At 54.5% G+C, this 22,917-nt stretch overlaps 1 protein-coding gene across 16 annotated transcripts in view; it reads left to right on the top strand.

The window, feature by feature from the left end:
• The window catches only part of CUX1 (cut like homeobox 1), a 368,426-nt gene that overhangs the window by 280,679 nt on the left and 64,830 nt on the right, over positions 1-22,917 (top strand). For 3 of the 16 annotated variants that reach the window (XM_082361268.1, XM_082361263.1, XM_082361255.1), the window contains exons 11-17: positions 4,529-4,717; positions 13,866-13,924; positions 17,054-17,102; positions 17,822-17,918; positions 18,927-19,598; positions 20,750-20,815; positions 22,119-22,220. In XM_082361268.1, the coding sequence (XP_082217394.1) occupies positions 4,529-4,717; positions 13,866-13,924; positions 17,054-17,102; positions 17,822-17,918; positions 18,927-19,598; positions 20,750-20,815; positions 22,119-22,220 (1,234 nt within the window). The remainder of the gene's footprint in view (positions 1-4,528; positions 4,718-13,865; positions 13,925-17,053; positions 17,103-17,821; positions 17,919-18,926; positions 19,599-20,749; positions 20,816-22,118; positions 22,221-22,917) is intronic. The other 13 variants (XM_082361269.1, XM_082361264.1, XM_082361256.1 and 10 more) reach the window with 8 other exon arrangements.

The raw sequence follows: 22,917 nt of genomic DNA, 5'->3' as shown, positions 1-22,917 counted from the left end.
AAGGCGGGAAAAAGCCCTCGAGGATGGAATCGGTGCGGCTTCTCCTGGCCTCTGTGGTCGCTCGGGGTCCTCTAGAGAAAGCCGTGCATCGTGTGTCTGCCCGGGGCTCCTGAGCTAAATGTTTTGATTGAGAGGATTTCTGGCACCATCCTGGACTGTAGCAACCAAAACATTTCAGAGGGAAATGAATGTTTTCGCAGGTAGAGCAAGTTGTGGATCCTCGTGGTGCTTAAACACTTCAGCATCGGCTAAGTGCAGTGTTTACATGGCACCGCTTCAGTCTCCCGCGAGCCGGCCCTGCCAGGGCTCCCCTCAGGGACACATTCCCATGTAGCCTGGCAGCTCCAGCCCCAGCCCGTTGGGGAGCAAACGAGCAAGCATAGGAGACCAGGCCAGCAGCACGATGTCTGTTGGGCTTGGCTGGCAGAACTAGGCAGAGAAACAGTGGAGTCTATAGATCCAGCAAAAGCCGAAACCGGGCCATTGGGCCATTGGAATCACCAATTCTGGAAGGCGAGCCGCCACTCAGCCAGCTCCTGCTCCTCATTAGTGGCCGGGCGGGACTCTGTGCAGTTATGTCATTGCTGACTCATGATGCCACAGTCGTTAGAGGACGGTTTTATTACCTTCATTTTGTAGGTAAGCAAACAGGCTCAGAGGAGTTAAGTAATCTGCCCAAGGTCACACAGCTAGAAAATGACCGAGCTGGAATATGATCCCAAGTTTGTCCTGCTCCAAAGTCCACTCTTTACCCCTCCATCGAGCCACCCCTGCTTCATGCGCATTCAAGGAGACAGGAGGTATGCAGGCCCTTTGTCAAGTATTTACAGGCAAATGTTAGTTTGGGACTCTGGTGCACCACACCAGGCCGCCTTAAACCTAAATGCCTGTCTGTCCATCAGGTGAATATACTGGACATAGTCGGCATATGTCGGCCACTTAGTGTTGGCAGGAATAGTGGGGTGACAAGAAAGAAGGAAAACTGAGCCTCTCATTCCCTCAACCTTCCCCAGGGAGATTAGCCTAGACCCCGAGCGTTTGCCTCGTAGGCTGGGGTCCCAGCCCACCGTCACCGCACGTCAGGTTTCCCTCGTGTTGAGTGATGTTCCTGCATCTCATTCATATCTCGTGTGAAAATGGCTGCAGGGTAACAGAGATTCTTATCTGGCTTCTTCCAGCCTCCGTGTTCTGGTCTCTGTAGGAGGATTTACGTGACCCGTGATAGTTCACACAAGCGGTTTGGCAGAAGGGGGCAGACGGTTCCGAGGGACAAAGTTTAATGGGGTACTCCCTCGGCGACTTCGGTTTCTGGGTTCATTCTCCCCTTTGGAAACATGAGGAACACAGGCCCTTACCTATGAAGCCTGGAGCGTGGGCAGGTCCCCCTGGGACAGACTCTCGGGACCCCATTCTGGTGCCCACAGGGACCTGTTGTCAGACTGAGGGAAGTCAGTTTCTGTTCCTTCCTTCCAAGGCTTGTCCGAACCAGGGTCCTGACCCTGGACCCCATCAGAATGACGAGGGGGTCCTTGGGCCCTACCCCAGCCCCCTGAACCACAGCTGCCAGGGCAGGGCCCAGCCCCCAAGGGATTCGGGTGCGGCTGAGTCAAGGCCTGGACAGACACGAGGGAGCCAGTGGTCCTGGGTCCCTGAATCCACCTTTGCTTCCCTTCTCAGTAATGATCTCAAGGGCACCTGAACTGCCAGACGCCGACCCCCCTGCAGTTTTCCACGCCCCCTTTACCCCCCCCCCCCACCCTACCCAGCACCTTGTGCGCCCTGTCCTACCATCTCCTTTTAGCTGGTGCCCACGGACCGACAGGCCCAGCTCCATCACCCAGGTGCGGTCCTCTCCCTCCACCCACAGCCCCTGGTCAACTCCCGGGCCCTTGTCTGTTTCTTCCTCCGTTTTCTGCTGCATCTTCATGATGGGACAACAGGATGCCCTCGTGTTGGAGATGGGAGTGAGCATGTCTGGGCTCAGAGGAGGATGCTGTTTTCTATCTTAATTCCAAGGTCTTGCTGCTTTGGGGTATATTATCTCATCTCAGCTTAGTTTATGCGAGACACAAATGGTGTTTGCTCTGTTATGAATGAGGAATCTGTGGCCCGAGTTCGTGAGTTAATTGATGTGCCCGAGGTCACAAGGTCAGCTTGGGGCCAGGCCAGGCTGGGCCCCAAGAGTTGAGCAGCCAACTGTACCCTGGGACTGCCCGTCCCCCGGTACCCATCCTGGATCTAGGGCTACACTGAGAGCTCCTGTTTTTACACAGGTTCTCTGAACCTTCGTCCCTGCTGTGATTTGCACTCGCCCATTGAAAACCCCAGATCACCTTTGGGCTTGTTTTACAGATTCTTTCCCTAAGAGCACTTTAAACAGTTGCCATGGCTGCCATCCCTCAGGTTGGAAGATTGATAAATAAGTTAAATTAGATACCGTGGCACAGCCTAAACCCACCATGAGGCCAACCTCCCTGGGTATCACTTTGATCGTGTCCCCCTGCTAAGTCCAGGCCCCTCCTGCCACCCTCCTGAGCAGTCACTTTCGGGCGCCAACATGCTCAGTCCTCTTCGAGCCGGCCTCTCAGCATTGATCACCCCTTGCTCGTGCCCTGCTCCCTGCCCCTCCCACCCCCGTGCCTGCCTGTGGGGTCCCCGCCCTGAGACAGAGCCCCTCTTCTTCCCACAAGACCCACCAGCCCGCCTACACCCCCCTCTCCCTCCTCAGGACCCCCTCTGCGTGCTCCTCTCCTGTCCTCACTGCTGGGAGGACTTGTCTGCGGTCCCTTGGCTCCTGACCTGGGTTCTGGCCAGAGTTGTCTAGGGCGGCGCTTCCTAAATTCTCTGTGGTGAAGGATGGTTTTATTTGTTTTGTTTTGTTTTGTTTTGTTTTGTTTTGTTTTGAATTTCCAATCTGTTGCAGACTGATAGTTTTACAAAAGACAATAAAAATGTCACAGCAAAGTCAGATAGCTATAAAAGTTTCTAAACACTTACTCTCAATTTCTGTGCTTGTCTCACTGTGTACCAGCCATGGTTTGTGAGTTGGCACCAGTCCGTGGAGCCCAGGCTGAACAGAACTGGTCTGGACAGCATGTGCCTCTTTAATAAGTTGGCGGGAAGATGCTCACTGGGGCCCCAGGGCCACGGGCAGATCTGCCGGAAGTCAGGGGAAGTGAAGGACTTACTTTATAACATCATACAAACCAGAGACAGAAGGGGCTCACTTCTTTGCCCACAAAAGTTCACATTCTTACATGGTAAAGGCCTTAATTTCCTGGGAGGGAGATATGAAAAATTATTTCCATGGTGACTGGCTGTCCCCAAATGTGAAAACCCTGTGACAGGCACATCATGCATGGAATAGCAGGGCCGCCCCTGCCAACTGGGGCTGTCGCTGCCACTGTTTCCGCCCCAGTATAGGCCAAGTCAAGGTGTGCGGCGGTGCACTTCCGGGGGCAAGGGGATGACAGCGAGGGTGGTGGCGTTCTACACTGCGGTGTGAGCCGTCCCCAGGTCGCTGCTGTCATAGGGACCTTGCAGTCCTGCCCTTCATGTCCCCCTCAGTCATGCCCAGAAGTGCTCCGCCTGGCAGACAAGCTTCCAGAACCATTCAGGAGCTATGATTACTTCTAAAACTTGAGAAGAGTACTGCTTTCATCCTTGGGAAGTGGAAATATGAATTTGACTTTAAAAAAAATACCTTTTCCCTGTTTTGCATTTTTTTCCAAAATGAGCACATCTGAGGGGTGGGGAGTAAGTTTTTTTAAAACAGCAATTATCAAAAGAATTCCTGCGCAAAGGAACCCCAAATATGCACCTTCTACATCTTTTAACTCTTTTTTTAAAAATGCTAACTCCGAGAATCAATTTGTCAAACAGTATCTCGGCTTCTAGATAACAGAGTAATGAATCATAAGGACATTGCATCTCATTCTTGTGGTAAAAAATCCGAATGCTTTGGAACATTCCGGGAGCTGTCCTCAGAAGCTTCCCCTCTGGCGTCCCCAGCCATCAGCAAGGCCCTTTCCATCACCTCCTTCAGGTCTCTGCTCAAATGTCACCATCTCAATGCGGTTTTTCCTGACCACATTATTAAAAGCCCCAGCTGCCCCTTCCCTGCTTCAGTTTTTCCGTGGCATTTATCATCATCCGACACACTCTCTGCTACTAATAAGCATATTTAAGGCATCTCATCCCTGCCCCATCCCACTGGACCAGAAGCCCTGTGAGGACAGGGACTTCTGTCCTTCTGTCCCCTGCTGTGTGCCTGCTACATGGCGGGTACTCAGTACATGCTTGTCGAACAGACGAATCCAGGTGGCAGCTCCCCGTGCAGATGAGAAGGTGAGGGGGGAGGGCGACGGGCAGGTGCGGTCCAAGCAGAGGCAGGACGCGATGCCGTATCATCCGCATCACCAACCAAATCCTTCCCGCTGCCTGCTTTTTGCCTCGGTTGCCAGCACCAATCACCCCAAGCGCCCGTCCGAAGCCAGTGCGGTTTTGTCATCTCCTTTCTCCTCCGCAGGAGCAGGCCATAGAGGTCCTCACCCGCTCCAGCCTGGAAGTTGAGTTGGCCGCCAAAGAGCGGGAGATCGCGCAGCTGGTGGAGGACGTGCAGAGACTCCAGGCCAGCCTCACCAAGCTGCGCGAGAACTCGGCCAGCCAGATCTCCCAGCTCGAGCAGCAGCTGAGTGCCAAGAACAGCACCCTCAAAGTAAGGGCGCCGGGGGCCCCAGGGGCCGGGGGAGGGCCGCACGTGCACACGTGGCCCCGGAAGGAGCCCGGGCTCAGCACGGGGGGTCTGGCTCCCCACCGACACCCCAAGCTCTTCAGCGGGGCACTTCGGCCCCCAGCGTAGTGACCACGGCAGGAGGTCTCGCCTCAAAGCCAACTCATTTGCCCCGCCGCAGCCATTGCACAAATGTATCTCGTTTTTGTCGTCTGCAAAGGTCATGGTTAAAACTCCTTCTCTTTTGAAAGCAAAAGTGACTGTTGGGGTTTTATCTCAGCTGAGCTCCAGCCATCAGCCAAGTCTTTCCCTCCAGTGAGACCAGTATAAGGAGGCGTGAGGTTCCCCTGGACACATCACTCAGAAGCTCCATCAGGGCTCTTGTCTGGAGAACACCTTGTCCTGATTGACAGCAGGCATGGCAGCCTTGACCTCTGTGAGGCAGCCGGAATCAGAGTCCTGAAGCCCAAGGCAGCAAGGCGGGATGGGCCTTGACCCCTCCCGTCAGCCCTTGCCCTGGTGGCACGTCCCTCCTGGTCAGCTGTCCTCACATGCAGCCCGTTGTAGAAACCCCGATCCTTGGTGCCCACAGCACGCCGCATGGGCTGGAGTGCCGTCGGGGCGCAGGCCATCTGCAGACGCGTTAGTGCAGCTCTGCCGGCCTCCGCTGGCTCCTGGAGAAGGCTGCCGGCAGGAGGACCCAGCACACCGAGACCCCAGCCCTCCCCGTGCCCAAACAAAATGAAAGCCAGGGGTCCGTGGAGGGCACATCTGCACCGAGCCCTGTGGGCCCTGCTCCCCACCTGCAGGGACGGTTTTGACCCTCAGGCCTGTGCCAGGCGCCGGGGCCCGGAGCGTGGTGTTGCTTCAGCAGGGGGAGCTCCCACCATCAGCCGCTGATCTCCCTCCGGCGTCTTTAGCAGTCTAGCCGAAAGCTAGATCCTCTTGGGGCTTCTCATAAATTGGTGTCCCAAATTCAGAACCCAGAACCTTTTACGTTATATTTTTTTAATTACACTTTATTTAAGGTATTCCCAATCTGTTGAAGTTAGCATAATTTGGAGATAGTCGTGGCACCCCAGATTCACACGTCAGAGCCAGCAGGGACTCCTCGGTGGTTTCTTATTTGACAGGGAAGAGACAGGACCGGCGAGGGCGCGGGCATCCGCTCTGCCGTCCCCGCTCCGTCCGCCCACCGGGCCCCCCGCCCCCGCTCAGCGCCCATTCGAGGCGGGTGTGAATGGATAAGTGACCGACTGCCAATTATAGTCTGTGCTCTAAAGAAAGTGGATCAGAGTTGGTTGTAAAAATGTCAGGAAAACTTTTTCTTATGTAAAGTAATTCCAGAATGTGGTGAGGCCCATTTTGATTTTTTTTTTTAATTGAGATTTTTTTTTTCCTCAATGCATGACCATGTTTCTGAGGCAGAACTCAGTCTCCAGCAAGTCTGTCCTCCCGGCAGCCCCCTGGCCTGACCTCGCTGGCGCCGGGGCACCCACACTCATCCTCACTAGATCCTTCTCTGCCTCTTTGGGTGGATTTCATCCACTGTCTGAGAAACTGCCGGGTGCCCGGTCCCCACTGAGGAGACGGTCCTGCCGGGATGGGGAGATGGTTGAGGCCCGGTCATATGGCAGCTCTCATCAGCCTGCCCACTGAGTACCAGGACTCACTTTTTATTTCCAGATTCAGTGTCATTTCCTCATGTTATAGCCATTTCTGACCCCAGCAGTGGCACTGCTATTGGATAATTGGCCTTCCCCTCCTTTGTTACAGTTAAAGGCTTCAACTCAAGTACATGATGCGTTTGACTACATGAGAGGGAGGCTGTAGACCTTACGTTTTTTATTATAGAGCAATTTCTTCTAAATCAGTTAAGGTTTTAATGTTTGCCTTCACCAAAAATGAAACGCAGTTTCACAAATTAATGTTCTTTATCCGTATCTTGGGGGAATTCTTTAATACCGTGCAGTTAATGAAACAATTCGGCAATACTTCTTCCAAAATTATTACTCCCTTATCTTCATCTGATCTAATAATCAAAACATGTCCTCTAGTAACAAGACTTCTCTGATTTTAATTATCTTAACCCCTCATCGCCAGGAGTGAAGCTCTCGCTGATATCGAACCCACACGCAGAAGGTATCAGCCTTCCCCAAACGGGCACGTCAGCCTCCCTCGCCCAAAGGAATAAGGTTAATTGAATGAGATACTTCCCTGGGCTTTTTTTTTTTCTCCTAACGTGTATAATTTATAGTCTCAAATCTAAACTAAGCAGCGAAACAATTACTAGAAAAATATTTTATGAATGAGACCTGTCAAATCGGCAACCTGATGCTTTTGTGACGGGGGTCTGGGGCCCAGCCGTGGTGGCCGCTGGAAGCAGCCGGGAGCCGCCCCTGAGCTTCCCATTTCCTCCTCCTCCCGCTCCCACCATCCCCAACCCCCCGACACCCCGTCTTTTCCATCTTGGACAGTGTTGTCCAGCTTTGTGGGCTTGGGTTGGGATCTACGTCTGAGGATGCTCCAGCTTCCAGCTGTCCCTCAGCATCCTGGCGTGGTGGGGGGTTTCACCATGGACGCCCACCGTGACCTCTGAGATAAATGCTAATGTGCTTGATGACGATCACTGAAGGGATGCGGGGCACTGGTCTCACAAGGGCAGGAGGCATAACGGACAAGTCTTTTTTTTTTTTGGCCATGCCATGTGGCATGCAGGATCCCGACCAGGGATCGAACCCGCGCCCGCTCACAGTGGAAGAGCGGCGTCTCAACCACTGGACCGCCAGGGAAGTCCCATGGACAAGTCTTGAGCTTACTGGGGTCTCCTCCACCAGGACCCCCTGGGGGTGCACTCTGTAATGGAACACGTTTGGGGACACGTTTGCTTTTCCGAGCACCTTGAAACACTCCCTCTCTTTGCGACTAATGCTTTCTTCCCTTCACCTTCGTTAACTGATTGATAATTATGAGGATAAATTGCCAATTCGATGTTTACCGGTCTCTCTCCCCATGTTCTACTTTTTCAAGCCAAGTTCACCATCACTAGCCACATACGGTGGTGCATCCTCTAACCTTCAAATAGACATCGAAACCAACTCAGAAGTGGGAGATGTTTCTTCCTGCCTGATCTGACAAGTACTGCAGCACCGTGCCACTTGTCAAGGATAATTCTGTATTCAAAATTAATGAAATAACCTGACTGCCGTTACAAGGCTGCTGTTTCTTGATAACACTATTCTGGGGTCTTCTGTTGGAACACTTCAGTACAGAGGCAGTGTGATGCGGCAGTCACCTGCATTCTACTCACTATGGCACAGGGAACAATGCTACCAATAGCTCAGGTTTAAGATGGGTGTTTGTAAGAAAGACTAACTGAGGCCAGTCTCCCCTAGGGAGAAATGATATTTTCTGCAGATGCTTTAAAGATCAGTACTTCTCACTGTGCGGGTGGGCAGGTGTGCTCCATTCACCTGGGGGCCTTTTTCCAAACCGCACAAGCCCCCCCCAACCCTCCACACCCCTCACGCCACCTCCCGAGGTTCTGATGGGTCCTTTTGAGCCACTGTGGGGCACACTGTGTCCCTCGGGGGGTGGGGACAGGACAAAAGACCGACAACCACTTCTCTGCACTCGTTCAGCGCCTTTAATTCTGGACGCTGCCTCTTTGGTTACATAAGTTCCCTCCCCGGCCGTGTGTTTCCTCTGCACCGAGGCTGCCCTTGACCGCGTTTTAACGAGCATCTCATCATCGTCTCAGTGTGTGAAGCTCCGACATCCACGTTCCGTTCGTCGCTTGCCGCGGGTGGGCATGATGATAATCGCTGTCTCGGGGAGGAGGTGCCAGTCAGCCCATGGCTGTAGAGGGGAGGCCTGTGTGTGTCCCTCCATGGCCCCTGCCCTCCCTGGATGGCACGAGTGAGTTTTAATGTCACACATCCTGGTATCAGAGAGCCCGGGAGCCAAGCCTCCCTGAGCCTTGTCCTGGCTGCATCTTGAAGGCACTGTGAGCACAGATTGAAGGAAGCAATCTGTGCAATTGAAGGAAGCAGTGAGTCTTCCACGGGGAGGAGCGGGGTGAAGGGGGCCCCGGGCAGGGAAGCAGCAGCGGAGATGCCCCAGAGGGAAGAAACCGAGGGCCTCTTCCCTCTGGGGCATCATGCTAGAGGCCTCAAGGCCAGTTATCTGCATTGAGGTCATAAGTAAATCGCTGCAAACCGGTGGGCATTACTGGAAATGCTTCAGGGAGCTGATTGTGGGAATCTATGGTGAATCCTCTTAGACACACGTGCCCCTGGTCACTGGGTGAGTAAGTCTAGATATTCACCTGCAGATGATCCCCAGCTTGTGGCCCACTTAGCCGACCATACAGTGTCCAAGTAGCTGAAATACTGAGCCAGGACCCTCCTGGCCTATGATGGCACCACTCCATGAGGAGGAGTTGGCTCCCGTCTGCCCTGTGCCTGGGTCACAGCTCATGGAAGTTGGAGGTGACTTGTGATGGGGTTGCCACGCAGGGGTCCCCCTTTTCTCTCCAGAACCACACTTCTCCCGCTGGCAGCAAGGCCTCCAATGTCATGGTCACTCTCCCCACCCCCTGGCCGGGGGGCGGGGGGGGGTCTCCCCTTTTTGTCTTGCGTTCTCAGCCTCCCTGTAGTGCACGCACAGCGCCCACCTGGGCGTCCCTGGGCTTCTCCCCCAGGCCAGCCTCAGCAGATCCTAAATTTACATCACTGCCACCTCTCACCAAGGAACAGTGGAGACCTGAGGGGGTCCCCGTTCAGGTGAAAAGGAGGGGCACGCTGCCTAGTTCCAGACCCCAGAGAGGCAGAGTCAACCTCAGACCCCTGCCCGGAACAGGGAGCCCAGTCACCCCCTCTGGGTTCTGACTGGTGGCCCCTCAGCCCCGGGGTCTACACCGACGCCCCTAACCTGAGCTGTGGGTCTTCAGACAGCACTGCCGAAAGACTGGCTCCGATTATCCCAGAGGAAGAAGACAGAGCTGCCTGTAAACTGCAACAGTCGCCTCTCCGGCCCCGTCCATCGTGTGGCAAAGGCGTGTTGCTGCCTTGACCCCTTGCTGTGCAACCCAGAGGACGAGGTCTTTCGAGGGTCTTTGCATTAGTCTCTGTGCCAGAGGTGCCTTAAGTTGGTAGCCCTAGGCCCCATGTTATAACTTGACTAAGACAGATATCTTTTATAAATTCAGTGCCTAATTTGCTGCACACCAAAATGCTTTGCATTTTAAATTAAATTACCTCATTATTTGAGTCTTAGCCAGGATTTTAAGAACTTCAGATAGATAATGCTTCTAGCAATTCAAGAAACGTTTGATGAGCTCCTACTAAGTTCTGGAACCACATACGTGCTCTATAGTATTAAACGTGTGTGATGATTAATGTATCATAAAACCACCGTGTTTGAGGGGTGCTTGCAGCCTGCACTTGTACATCCAACATTCCCTCACCACTGTCCTTTGGAAACCCTTCTTCTTACTCTCCCCCTTTCCCAGATGCGGAGCGTGAGGCCCGACAGGCTAAGCCTGTCACCCAGGGTCACACTCAGCCAAGTGGGACTGAGCTAGAAGCCCAGCTCCGCCCTAGACCTTTCCTCCCCTCTCTATACAAGGTCAGAGTGTGTTCCTTTACAAGAGCACCTTTTCAGGAAGGCGACCCGCTTGCCAGATTCTGCGTTCATGGCGTAGGATGTGGGGCTGCCTTTTCTGCCATCGGCATCAAACAGCCAGAGCTGCTCTGGGCATCTGTCCTCCTCCGTGGATCTGCCAGAGAGCAGCAGGGATGCTCGGAGGTGGCAGACTGGGATGTGGAGAACTTCATAAATGGAGCCCCTGGATTGAGGACCACAGAGTGTCTTCAGAACCATTTAGTCTTATTCAGTGCCACCCACCAGGGATAAAGTAGAAATAACTACAGTAATAACAGTCACCGTCGTTACTGAGTGCTTTACCACAGGCTAAGCACTCAGTATTGCAGTTGGGGCTCTTGTCTCTGCACGTTCCACATCCACGGATTCGGAGGGCCACGTGCCCTACGCCATTCTGTATAAGGGACTAGAGCATCTGCAGATTTGGTACCACAGGGGTCCTGGAGCCAAATCCACCGTGGGTACCAAGGGACGACTATTTCATTTAGTCCTCAGGAAAGCACTGTCCCGTGTGTACCATTATCCCCATTTTACAGATGAAGAAACCGAGGCTTAGAGAAGTTCAGTGTCTTTTCCAAGGTCGCTCTGCAGCTACGTGGTGGAGCCAGGACTTGGCCCGGGTCTGTCGGGCCCCAGCCCACCGGTGCCTCACTGCTTCCCGCACTTGCTCTGGGCAGCCTCGGGCTCTGCCACGGCCTTTGGTGCAGACCCCCTGTGGGTTTTTTTTTTCTTTCTTTCTCTGGACGGACAGACAGATGCTCTGCAGACGTGTCGCGATAATTGAATAAGATGACACGTGGGGTGTGGAGCCGGGCCTGGGATCTGGCCCACTGCTTGATAAGCATCGGCAAAATCCGAGGGAATAGTCTCCAGAGGAACGACGGCCTGGACCACCTGCTGCCCTTCCCAGGCAGGACCCTCTGAAACCAGACGTTACGGGCGCCCAGCAAGGAGTTTCTGGCCAAAGAACAGAGCTGAGGGCGCTTGGGCTCTTGCCTGTGTGGGCCCACGCCGCCTGCCTCCTGCCCCGGCCCACCCCCAGCCTGCCGCCACACGCGGGGTCCTGAGACAGCGCTCCGCTGGGAGCTCGGTGGGGACGGGCTTTGTGAGGTGCCCCCCACCAGGCCCCCGTCCAGGTGTCTGTTCAACAGAGGTTTGCAGGCACCATCTTGGTTTCTCCCTGACTATGCTGCCCCCAGGCAGATGGCAGAAATTTCAGTGGAAGCTGTTTGGTTCTCAGTGAAAACTCACATTTAACCAGGCAGATTCCAGCCCGAAAACCTTCTGATCTGGGCTGATCGAAGGCCTGCAGCCATGCTCTCAGGGAACCCGCAGCAGGACCTGGTAGCGACAGTGGTCCCGCATCGAAGGCCCCTCGGTGCCAGCATCTGCACCGGCTCCTTGTCTCGTGCCCCTTCGCTCAGTACTTGGAGGTCACCGGTCTTCCCATCTCACAGATGAGCCGCTGACTGACGTGCCCAAAGGGCCCGGCTCGTGAGTGACAGAGCTGACTCCAGGTTCTGGGCCGTGCCAGGTCCAGAAGCTTCGTGTCTGCCGTTCTTCCTGCCCGTCTCCTGTTCTCTGAACGTGACCACTTTATACGCGTGCTCCGCGTGCAGCGTCAGTGGGTCCCACCCTCCAAAGGTGCTTTGCGTCCCGGCAGCACTGGGCAATCTTGTGTTGGGAAGGGCTTCCCACTCTCCGACCACAGGGAGGAGAATGAAAGAATCACGTCTTCATGAGCACTTTCTGAGCGTCTTTCGTCGGAAAATGAGTGCATGCTACCCTGTTTGATTATGAGGAGAAACCATTATAATACAGGCAAGAGGTCTTAAAAAGGAACTAGGGCAGAGCAATTCTACACAATGGAAAATACACACACAAGAAACCGCCAGCAAAGGCAACCGGAAAAGATGGGCTAAATGGGGCCATGTGGGATTCAGGTGAGCATCAAGGCTAGTGGGCCAGGTGGGACTCTTCTCCCCAAACTCTAGAATGTTCTCAGTCGGCTTTAAACTGTGATCATAGACGTGGCTGGTCAAGTAGAGCCTAAAAAGGTAACTAGAAGCCCTGGGGATGGGAAAGGCCTGTTGATTCAAGAATTGGAATTCGTTCACCCCAGGCTTGGAAAGATGCTAAATGGTCAGGACCCCCTGCTGGCTGAGTCTTTGTGTTTTATGTCAAGCCATCTTACTTCCCACAAGGAACTCCTTTGGTTGAGGGGGGAAGGGCAAAAACAAACTAGGCCAAAAGCATCTTCACAGAAGGAAGCACCCTCTGCCGACCACTCTATAGCAAAGGCTCTTCCTGGCAAGAAGGCCCCGCAGGGCTCTGGGCACAAACAGCCACATGGGTACCAAGTGAGCTCACAGAGGTGAATGGAGCACAGCAGAACATCACCGTACCTGGGAAGCTTGCCAAAGGGCCCCTGACCTTCCCTCTGAAGGGCATTCTAGGGCCAGGGAGTCAGCCATGCCCAGCCGTGGCCCTGCTGGCCAGGGTGCCCTGCGAGGGCCCTCCCTGCAGGACCGTCTGTCGGAGAAACCACTGACCACCCAGCGGACCGGCCTCCACTGCTAAAATCCCCGCGTCTGGGGGGATTCCTCCAGAAGTACAAACGCATTTTCCCTGGTGCCTATCTGATGCTGACCTCAGTGACAAAAGGGCCGTATCTCTTATCAGCAGGGTCCCACCAAAGGTGTTGACAACTAGCTGTACGTGTCAGCTGGCCTCACGTAGTTTGTGAAAAGCCACACGCTGCTTTTAAAACACCAGGAGAGCGTCTCTTCATCCTGTTGGCCATTTTGTGGGATTTCATACAAAATGGCCTTTTCCTTGTTCGATTTTCCACTTCTGTAAAGCTTTTTCCTTCTACTTTCATTGGGTTTTATGTTACAACCTTATGGTTGCCGTGTGTGTGTGTGTGGTGCGCACGCACGCCTGTGCCCACTCAACATCAGGCACCAAGCAAAGGACAAGGGGCGACTCCACAGTTGTCACCTTTCACTGCGCATGTCTGGGCTCCCTCGGGGCTGCTGGATGCTTTACAGGGGACGTAGTCAGTGAAGGGTCTTAGCCCGTTGGGGCTGCCATGACGGGATACCAGAGACCAGGTGATGTAAACAACAGACACTTGTTTCTCACAGTTCTGAGGCTGGAAGTCCAAGATGAGGCTCCAGCATTTTCTGTGTCTGTAGAGGGCTCCCTTCTTGGTTCACAGACTGCCGCCTTCCTGCTGTGTCCTCACATGGTGGAAACGGCGAGGGGCCTCTCGGGTGTCTCTTTTAAGTCACTAGTTCCACTCATGACCTCAACACCTCCCAATAGCGCCACCTCCTGATGCCATCACCATGTTGGGGGTTAGGATCTCGACATTTGAATTTGGGGGGACACACCACATTCAGTCTATGGCAAAGCCCATCAGCCTTTTTCAGACACGACCACTAATAAAATCCCTCTCTGTTTTCAGCAACTGGAAGAAAAACTCAAAGGACAGGCTGACTATGAAGAGGTGAAGAAAGAGCTAAAGTAAGTTTGGAGACGCAACGCGGCCATTCACAAGCCAGGGCTCGCTGGGGACATTTGCTAAGGAAACACCATGTCAGCGAGGGGGCAGCTGCGGGGTCCTCGGCTGACCTCCACCACTGGGCCGCATCCCGGGCTACCCAACATGGCAGGTGTTTGCACTCAGGCCTATGCCTGAATTCTTTGGACTTTTTATGAAACTCAGTGCATAAAAATTGCCAATATGCACGGAATCAGGGGAGATACTGCCTTTATAGGAAATGTAAAATATGAGCTTATTTTTCAGCTGTAAGTTCCCCAAACAGAAGGAGAACGGAGCAAGGAAACATTTTCCAATTGAGGCCTCACACCTCCCTGGCTTAAACTATGGGACTTTCTTCCCCCGGCCTCCACCCGAGAGGCAGCAGCTGAGAGCTTGTCATCCTTTGGTTCTGATGCTCATGTTCTCACGCTTAGAAGCTCCCTCCTCGGGCCCCGGCGCCCAGCCTGACCCTCCCGCCTCAAACTCCTTCCCCTGAGCTGCCCTTGGCCCGCCTAGAGCTCACGGGCAGTGCCCGCCACAGTGCACACACCCCCCCCCCCTTGTCCTCCTCCCTCGCCTCGGAGAGTCTCACCCGAGCTGCCCCCTCCTCCCCAGCCAGGTTGGCAAACACTGCAGAGGAGTCCCTGGGCCTGGGTCCCTGCGGGCTCCAGGCCTCTCCCCTGCTGCTGGCCGCCTCTGCTTCCCGGGGCCTTGCCACGCCCTCGGCATACCCTTCTGCCCCCAGCTGCACCCCGACCCCTCAGCAGACCCCCCCAGTGCTCTGCCTGACGGAGGGGACAGACGCCCGCGGCTCCCGGAGCCTTTGCCTCGAAACGACTCCTCTGGTCTCGGCTTCTCCCCACCCCCGTCTCTCCAGGCTGACCCCGCCACGCTGGTCCCTTCCTTCCTACCCCTCCCATCAGCTCTTCGCTCTCGCTGACATTTTTAATTTCTCCTTTTAAAATAAGCCTACACCCACTCCCCATGCTGTTCTTCAGATTCTTAATTCCATTCCCGCGGGTTTGCTAAAAAAGCCCACTGGAAGGCCCTTCGACCTTCTCGCCCCTGCGTCAGGAGTCTTCTCGCTGGCGGGGTGACTCCCGGGAGATCCGCTCCCTTCTCTCCCCGCGCATCCTCGCCCGCATGACACAGGGGGCCTGTGCACGCCTCCTCGGACAGCCCCTCAACTCTCTGCAGGTCCAGCTGCTTTGAGCTCTGCCCTCTCCCCAACCCCATTTCCGGGAGGTATATTTTTTACTTCTCTACCCGCCTCCCCATCCCTTTCCCTCTTCTTCCCGCCTCAAAAGAAAAAAAAAAGACAATGTGCACCCTCCCTAGTGTTGAATCGGAAAAACTGACTTGAAGGTCTTCTCCCGAGCCCCCGCCCTTCCCAGGCTGAGGCCGGTCCCACACCCCCTCCTCTGAGCTCACCTCTCTCACCGAGAGCCAAGGCTTCTTGGCCCCAGGCTGCTCCTGCCCGGCCACTCGCCGGCCCTCACCCTCTCCCAGGACAGCCTCCCACATTCCTGCCAGCCCTTCTGCTACATGTGCCCACCACGGCCCCAGCACGGCCCCATTCAGGTGGCTCTTCTGCTAGAAGGTGTCTCTGGCTTCCCAATTCCTGGTGATCCACACGCCCTCTGGATGCACACCAGCGCCCATTGCGTCCCATCTCTTCCCCTGAGGTCCCCACCGTACCCCACCCCAGGAGTCTGTAAAGCATTTTGCTCCTTCAAGGCCCTTCACAAACACTGACATCTCATGAGACAGAGCCGTCTCCTGCCCGGGTTTCCTCCTGCTGGTGCTGTTTGGATCTTGTCTTCCACCCAGAATCACCTGTAGGGTCCCTGAGGATGAGGAGTGGTTCTGAGTCTGCACAGCGCCAGGCACGTAGTAGCTGTCGGTAAACTTGGTCAATAAATGAAAAGACCCTGATGTTTCCCGTATAAATTCAGACGCACTTAGTCGTTTCTTACATGATCCTAAAGAGGCCCTCAGACAAGAATATAGCTGCAAACAGTGTGACAGCCACGAAGGAAAGACAGGCTTGTCCAGACTGCCCGCCTCTTCTCTCCTGGCTGATGCAATGCGGCCCAGGGTTCTTATTATTCTCGGTAGTAGCTCATCATAAAACAAAATTATGAGCTCCTCCCTGTTCCCATTTTGTTAGTTTACCCGACAGGGGCCACTACAAAGATACAACCACAGGAAAGCTAAGAGCGGTCGGCTCCTTACTGAACCTCCCGGGGGCCGTGTCACAGAGGGGGCCCTGGGCCCCGGGCACGCTGTGCTGTCCGGATGGCACTGCCGTTAATCTTAAAGAAGGGCCGAGGCTAGAGTCACAGCTGGGAGAGCGCAGGAGGCCCGGTGCCCGGGATGGAAGCTGCCCTCTTTCTCACCTTCCCGCCTCAAGCGTGAGGGGAGCGCCTGGGCTCCTTGGGGCCACGTGGACCCACAGAAAGAAAGGAGTGTCCACGTGTGCGGAACGCTGCGAACAGCAGTCCTGGGCACCCGCGCTCCCTCAGCTCTCGGACTTGTTGACACAGGCCGAAACCGGAGCGGTTTCCATGGTAAGGAGAACAAAGGAGACGTAAGCCCTGGCGCCCACACCTTGGCAGTGGCTCCTTCCCCAGCCTGGGCTGCAGACGGTCCGCTGCCGCCTTTGAGCCATCCAGCGGTGGGCCCTCGCTCCTGGCCCATCCCCGGGCGGCAGCTGCCAAGTGTACCTGAGGGGCAGCGGCCCGGGGCATAGGTTCCTCTCCCCGGCTTCCTCGTTACAGCTTTTTCAGCCCTTCTCAGCTTTACAAATACATTCCACTTACAGCAGTGTTACGTCTGCGTTCAGCTCAACTTTAAAATTATACTCTGAACAGACCTGGTGTGATTCCATATGGAATGATTTACATGCTGGGCAAGAAACTTTCGCTGGCCAACTGCTAGTCGAATAGTTATTCCAGAGACGCTATCAGATGATAAAGCTGCCAGGGAAGTTGTTAAAGTTGTCAGCTCCTCGGTTCCTGGAGAGCAGGAAGCGGTGCCGTGACCGCTCGTGAGTGCGGCTGCCCCCAAAGGTCCGAGCAGGGCTAACGGCTCTGTCTTGCTCTCCGCAGCATCCTGAAGTCCATGGAGTTTGCTCCGGCCGAGGGAGCTGGGACGCAGGTACATGGTCTCCCTTTGCTTTCCGTGTGCGTGAGCGTCCGCGTCACTGCTTCACCATCGCGGAGTTTCTCCTCAAGAATATTTCACCAAGTTAAAGCAAATTATCTTTAACTTAAAAGGGGCAAGAAGAGAAAAGTTAGTGTCTTTCAAACTGGTAACTGCGTTCACGTGAAATTGCAGTTTAACTTGGGCAGGTACCAAGAACATGGGTACAAACAATTTCAGGTTGTGTTAAAAGATCAGCCCCAAATGGACTGACTGACTTAGGAATTTTTATTATCTACTGCCTCACGTGGACAAGAAACGGGCAAGATGACAATGGCACACGGTAACCCAGTGGCCAGTTAAAATTGTAAGTCATCACGTGGAATCCCGCTCCTGATGCCCAGAAGGCAGCCGCTGACTCTTGGTGGTTGGCACCCAAAAGAGATCACCTTTGCGGGCCTTTCTGACAGGTTTGTGGCTCCCATTGCCTAACAAAGCTTAGGTCTAGATGCTCGGGTTTGGGGACAGAAGAGGGAATTATTAGCTGTCTGGAAGCTGTGTGAGCCTAGAAAGAGAGAAATTACTTCAACTGAAATGAGTCATCTCAGAAAGGAACTCGAGTGTTCTCCACGTGCGTGGAGCACCCTCGGGGGCAGGGCGGGGGGTGGTCAGGTCAGAGCGGGGATCCTGGGGGTCTGGCGGCCCCGCGGTGAGCCCCGCTCTGCCCCGTCTAGGACTCATCCAGGCCCCTGGAGGTACTGCTGCTGGAGAAGAACCGCTCGCTGCAGTCCGAGAACGCCGCGCTGCGCATCTCCAACAGCGACCTGAGTGGTAGGTTGACAGGGTCTCGCGTCCGCTTGGCCCCTCCCGGGGTCGAGGAAGAGGAAGACGAACCGTGAGTCTGGGCCGATGCATGGCGGGCGTCACTGGGCGATGAGAACCTTGACTAACGAGTGTCCGTCTCCTCCTCGTCCTCCTCACCCCCCCGCCCCCACCCGCTCCGAGACGGTCCAGGCGAGGTGCGTGGCCGCAGGGCGTCTGCGGAGCGCAGGCAGGACCGTGCTGCGGGAGAGCCCACGAGGGCGCTCGCTCGCGGACGGTGGCTTTTCTGGTCTCTTCTTGGTTGTGTGGCCTCTCCTGTGGTGTTTCCGGGGCTGCTTCCAGGGCCAGGCCCTGCCCTTCCCGGCTCAGTGGAGCTTTTCTTCCTTTGTCAGGTTTTCCTTGGGAACGCCTCCCCCATCCTTAGCCTTTCTTTGCTCATCCCAAAGTGGTGGCGTCACTGACTGCTTCGGGTTTTGGCAGCTGGTAAAGCGTTTAAGAGTGTCTCGGGCTCCGATGATATTTCATTCTTAAAATGTGCGTGCCTTCGATCGAGTGGACTCGGTGCGGTGCATTCGCCTCAGAGCAAGTGGTGTGAGAATCCGTTGGTCCCAAAATGTCAGTGTTTGCTGCTCCTCAGGTGGGGCCCTTCTGGTTATAGCTCAAATGCTAGAGGCCCGATGAGAGGCCCGCGACCTGCCGACTCTTTACTGTGTGTGGTACCGGCTCCTTGTCACGTTAGGAGTTTGAGTCTATGTCAAGGGGAACTCTCCAGGCTGCAACGTACAAGAAAGGTGCAAACATGAAATGCATGTTGCTTGTTTCGGGGGGCCTCGTTTGGCTAATTTAAAAATTCAATTGAAAAACAAACCAACACACCTCATTGGCCCTTGTAAAAAAAAAAAAAAAAAATCTGCACTTTTTTTTTTTCCCTTTTGCGGGGCAAACTTTGCATCTTGGTCTTGGTTTTTTTTCCCTTTTGAATCCCCCATAATGCATTATGTTTGCCCTTCCTTGTAGGGTCAGCCAGGAGAAAAGGGAAAGACCAGCCTGAGAGTCGGCGTCCTGGACCTTTGCCGGCCTCCCCTCCTTCTCAGTTGCCCCGCAACACGGGGGAGCAGGCTTCCAATACTAATGGTACACACCAGTTCTCACCAGCGGGGTTAACGCAAGACTTTTTCAGCTCATCCCTGGCAAGCCCCAGCCTGCCCCTGGCTTCTACGGGAAAATTTGCACTAAACTCTCTCCTCCAACGACAGCTAATGCAGTCCTTCTACTCCAAGGCCATGCAGGAAGCAGGAAGCACAAGCATGATTTTTTCAACAGGTCCATACAGCACAAACTCCATATCTTCCCAAAGTCCATTACAACAAAGCCCTGATGTAAATGGCATGGCCCCGTCTCCCAGCCAGTCAGAAAGTGCTGGGAGCATCTCCGAGGGCGAGGAGATAGACACTGCAGAAATCGCCCGGCAGGTGAAAGAGCAGCTGATCAAGCACAATATCGGACAGCGCATTTTCGGACACTATGTCTTGGGACTGTCTCAAGGGTCCGTGAGCGAGATTCTGGCCCGGCCCAAGCCGTGGAATAAACTGACGGTTCGCGGCAAGGAGCCGTTTCACAAGATGAAGCAGTTCCTCTCGGACGAGCAGAACATCCTGGCTCTTCGCAGCATCCAAGGCAGACAGAGAGGTGAGAGACTCACGGGTTGGTGCCCACGTGTGAGCCCGTCATGGAGAGGTGTGTCTGTGTGTGTGTGTGTGTGTGTGTGTGTGTGATGAGACATTTGTGCATCACACCGGGTACAGCTCTCAGTCCTGCCATTGCCAGAGCTCAGGGCCGAGGGGCATGAGCTAAGGCTGTTAGACTTGGGGGTGGGGGGGGGGTCTGGCCTCTGAAAATCACTCAGCACCTCACGCGTAGTAGACTCGCTATTTCGATACCACGTACTGAGTCGGAGGGAATTACCTCACGCTCGACGTTCTGATGCGTTTCGTGTCCAGCAATCCTTCCGGCCTTCGGTGCTGGCCTCACGTGGGGAGGGGCCCGTGGGTACCACCCGGCCCTAGAGCAGCGGCATTGGCCGGGGGCAGTCCTCACGCGACGCTGGGTCCACGCGGAGGGCAAGCCGACCGCGTGCGCCCCCCTCCTCCCTCCGCACCAGTGGGAGCGAGGCCCACGGTCACGCTCCCCGTGTTTACGTCCCGCTAGCGATCTGTTTAGCATTACCGGCGAAACATGCCTGCCTTGAGTAAGATACATGAAAGTGGTATTAAAACACACTTCCTACCCCCCGCCCATAAAAAGATTAAAAGTCCGTCCCGTCCCTAACTGCAAGACCTCCTTCCCTCTTTAACGACAGGGGATCCTTCTGCTAAGTCAGCAGTGATAGAGAAAGGGACTCTTCTCAGACGCACTTGAGATTTAGACTCAGAGAAGGGAGACGCGTCAAACAGCGTCCATTTGCACAAAAGGCACCGAGCCTTTCACGGCGATGTTAACCGAAACTGACTGTCTTTGGATGATTAATGCGAGCTTTGTTCCGGGGCTGGTGGGCGATCCGCTTGGCGGCCCTGCTCCCTCCGTTTGACCCCCGTGGCGCTGGTGCCGCAGGCCGCCACCTAGGTCCATCTAATCCCCTCTGGTGGCAGAGCCGTGGCCTCTGTGAGCCGCTCAGCCAGGGAAGGGCCTCTCCGAAGTTTCCAGTGACTCCGAAGTGGCACAGGCAGCCCTGAGCCCTCTCTGTAGTGACAGGCGGCTCAGATTTCATATCACGCAGCCCATATCGTCAACACCACCATCCCCCTGATTGTTTTGTTCTTACCACACTTGTTTTTCAACAGAGAATCCAGGCCAGAGCCTGAACAGACTATTTCAGGAAGTACCGAAACGAAGAAATGGGTCTGAAGGTATGTTGCAGGCAGGTGTTTTTCTTTGCAGTTAGTAACCTAGGAAGCAGCATGTCCTTAGCTGTGTATTTGGGTTAAAACTGTACAGTGTGATTCTGGCCTGGAACCTGATGGAAAAACAGAGCTAGTAAGTATAAAACAAAGCACGGGTTCAAGTACGCACGGCCCCTTCCCCCTGAGCTGCCCGCGCTCTACTGAGCGCAGGAGGGGGCGGCACCGCTAAGATGAGCCCCAAAATGCGAATCCCACACCCGCCCCCCCTCTTAGATTCAAATTACGCCTTTCCCCATTTTCTCAGAAGCAGGTGAAAGAGTAACATTTGTTGCTCTGAGAAGAATCAGGTGACTGAGTCAGATGAGATACTGCTGCTTCCTTGTACCTTCCCTGAACTATGAAATATGTCGAGGGCATGACAGAGGGGACAGATCCCAAGTGGAACTGGCTTGCCAGCCCCCATGGCACTCCTCGGAGTCGCAGCTTTGATGGGGTTTTGTCCCGGTGGTTTGCTTCTTTTTAAATGGTTTAATGTGGCGGTTCACACTTAGTGAGGTAGTGACCAATTCAAACACGTGGACGGCTTCCGGGAAGAACCGGGGCCAGCCCCCGGGCCGTAGTAGCTTCAGTGCGTCTGTGCACGTGGCCGCTCGGCAGAGCATCACCACGTGACCGAAAGACGGAATTCTTGTCCTTTAGGAATGTCCGCAGGCTTCTCTCCTTGTTCATAAATTTTCAAAAGATAGTATGTGATAAGAGACCCGAAAATTTTAACTCAAGCCTTCAGCCTCTTCACCTTGTACGAGCAAACGATAGCGAGATAATCAGCCTCCACCCCTTGCCCTCTCTACCCATTTTTCCGCTCTGGGATACTGGCCTCAAGGACACGTACAAAGCCTTGAACGTAGTCCCAAGCCAAAGCAGCTGTTGGAGTTGTTTTTAAATGACTCACAAAAAAAGCGTTGCCTTTTAATCCTTCATCTTTTTCTTATACCGGATTAAATGATTCGCTCTCCCTGGTCCCAACCCACGGGTGACGTCCAGCTTGGGTAATGTGAGAGCTTGTCCCACTGGCTGAATACTGTCTGACGCCAGGTGGAGTCAGTAGGAAGCCCTTCCTGCCCCGGGGCCGTGGTACCTGCTGTGAAGTTGCACGCACAGCAGGTACAGGTAAACGGGAGGCCACGCTTGCCTCCGTGTCATCACCGGCCTCAACTCGGCAGCTATTTATCAGAATGACGTCTTTGTGCAGCCCTAAATTTTGTTCCAGGTGTGAGTTTGATGTCGTTGGTGTGGCTTCTCCCTGCAGGTAACATCACCACCCGGATCCGAGCCTCAGAGACCGGGTCCGATGAAGCAATCAAGTCCATCCTGGAACAAGCCAAAAGGGAGCTGCAAGTACAGAAAACCGGTACGGAGTCCAAGTCTTCGACCACTGTCTTCCACACTTAGTTAAAAGAATTGTCATGAGCGTTCTGGTCAGCAGTGATTAACTTTGTTAAAAAAAAAAAATAGAATGTATGTTTTCAAGCCTTTAGGCAAGCACAGAGGGGAGCAGGTCTGTGTGATGTCTATTTTGCTAATAGTTACCATTCTAGGTCATTCCCTAGCATTGACTCAAGAATGTACCCCTGGCCTAGAATCTCCGTGACTTAAATTAGCAAGTAGTTTGTATCAGATTCCCTTTTTTAAATGCAACACAGGCTTTTGCTACTTGGGTATGTACTTGACCACAGCTGCTTTACGGAACAAACGTTGCCAGGGAGGAGCAGGGAGTGTTGAAGGGTGGTTATCCCCACCTCCGCAGTCAGTCCGCTTCAGGAGTCGGCGCTCAGAGCGCCCGGAGAGCTGCCTTGTGTAAGAGAACACCCACATTTCAGCTTCTCTCCGGCTGGGCTTTGATTGAGAGGCGCGCCAGGCTGTAGATTCAGCTCAGACCTTCCGCTAGAGAGGAAACCTGAGTGCTCTACCCGGGGTTCAGCACAGACACACCCCTGCCCTGTGCCCACGAAGCCCCTGCTCCGTGGAGTCCTTCCACCACAGACATGGTCGCGAGGCCCCACCAGGCCTGGCTGCAGGCAGCTGTGACCGCTTAGGCCCTGCCACCA

The sequence above is a fragment of the Balaenoptera borealis genome (genome assembly GCF_965194805.1).
Source record: "Balaenoptera borealis genome assembly, chromosome: 16".
In the NCBI taxonomy this organism is placed as follows: Eukaryota; Metazoa; Chordata; class Mammalia; order Artiodactyla; family Balaenopteridae; genus Balaenoptera; species Balaenoptera borealis.
Note: the sequence above shows the minus strand (reverse complement) of the source record. Positions and strands in the feature narration are given on the sequence as shown.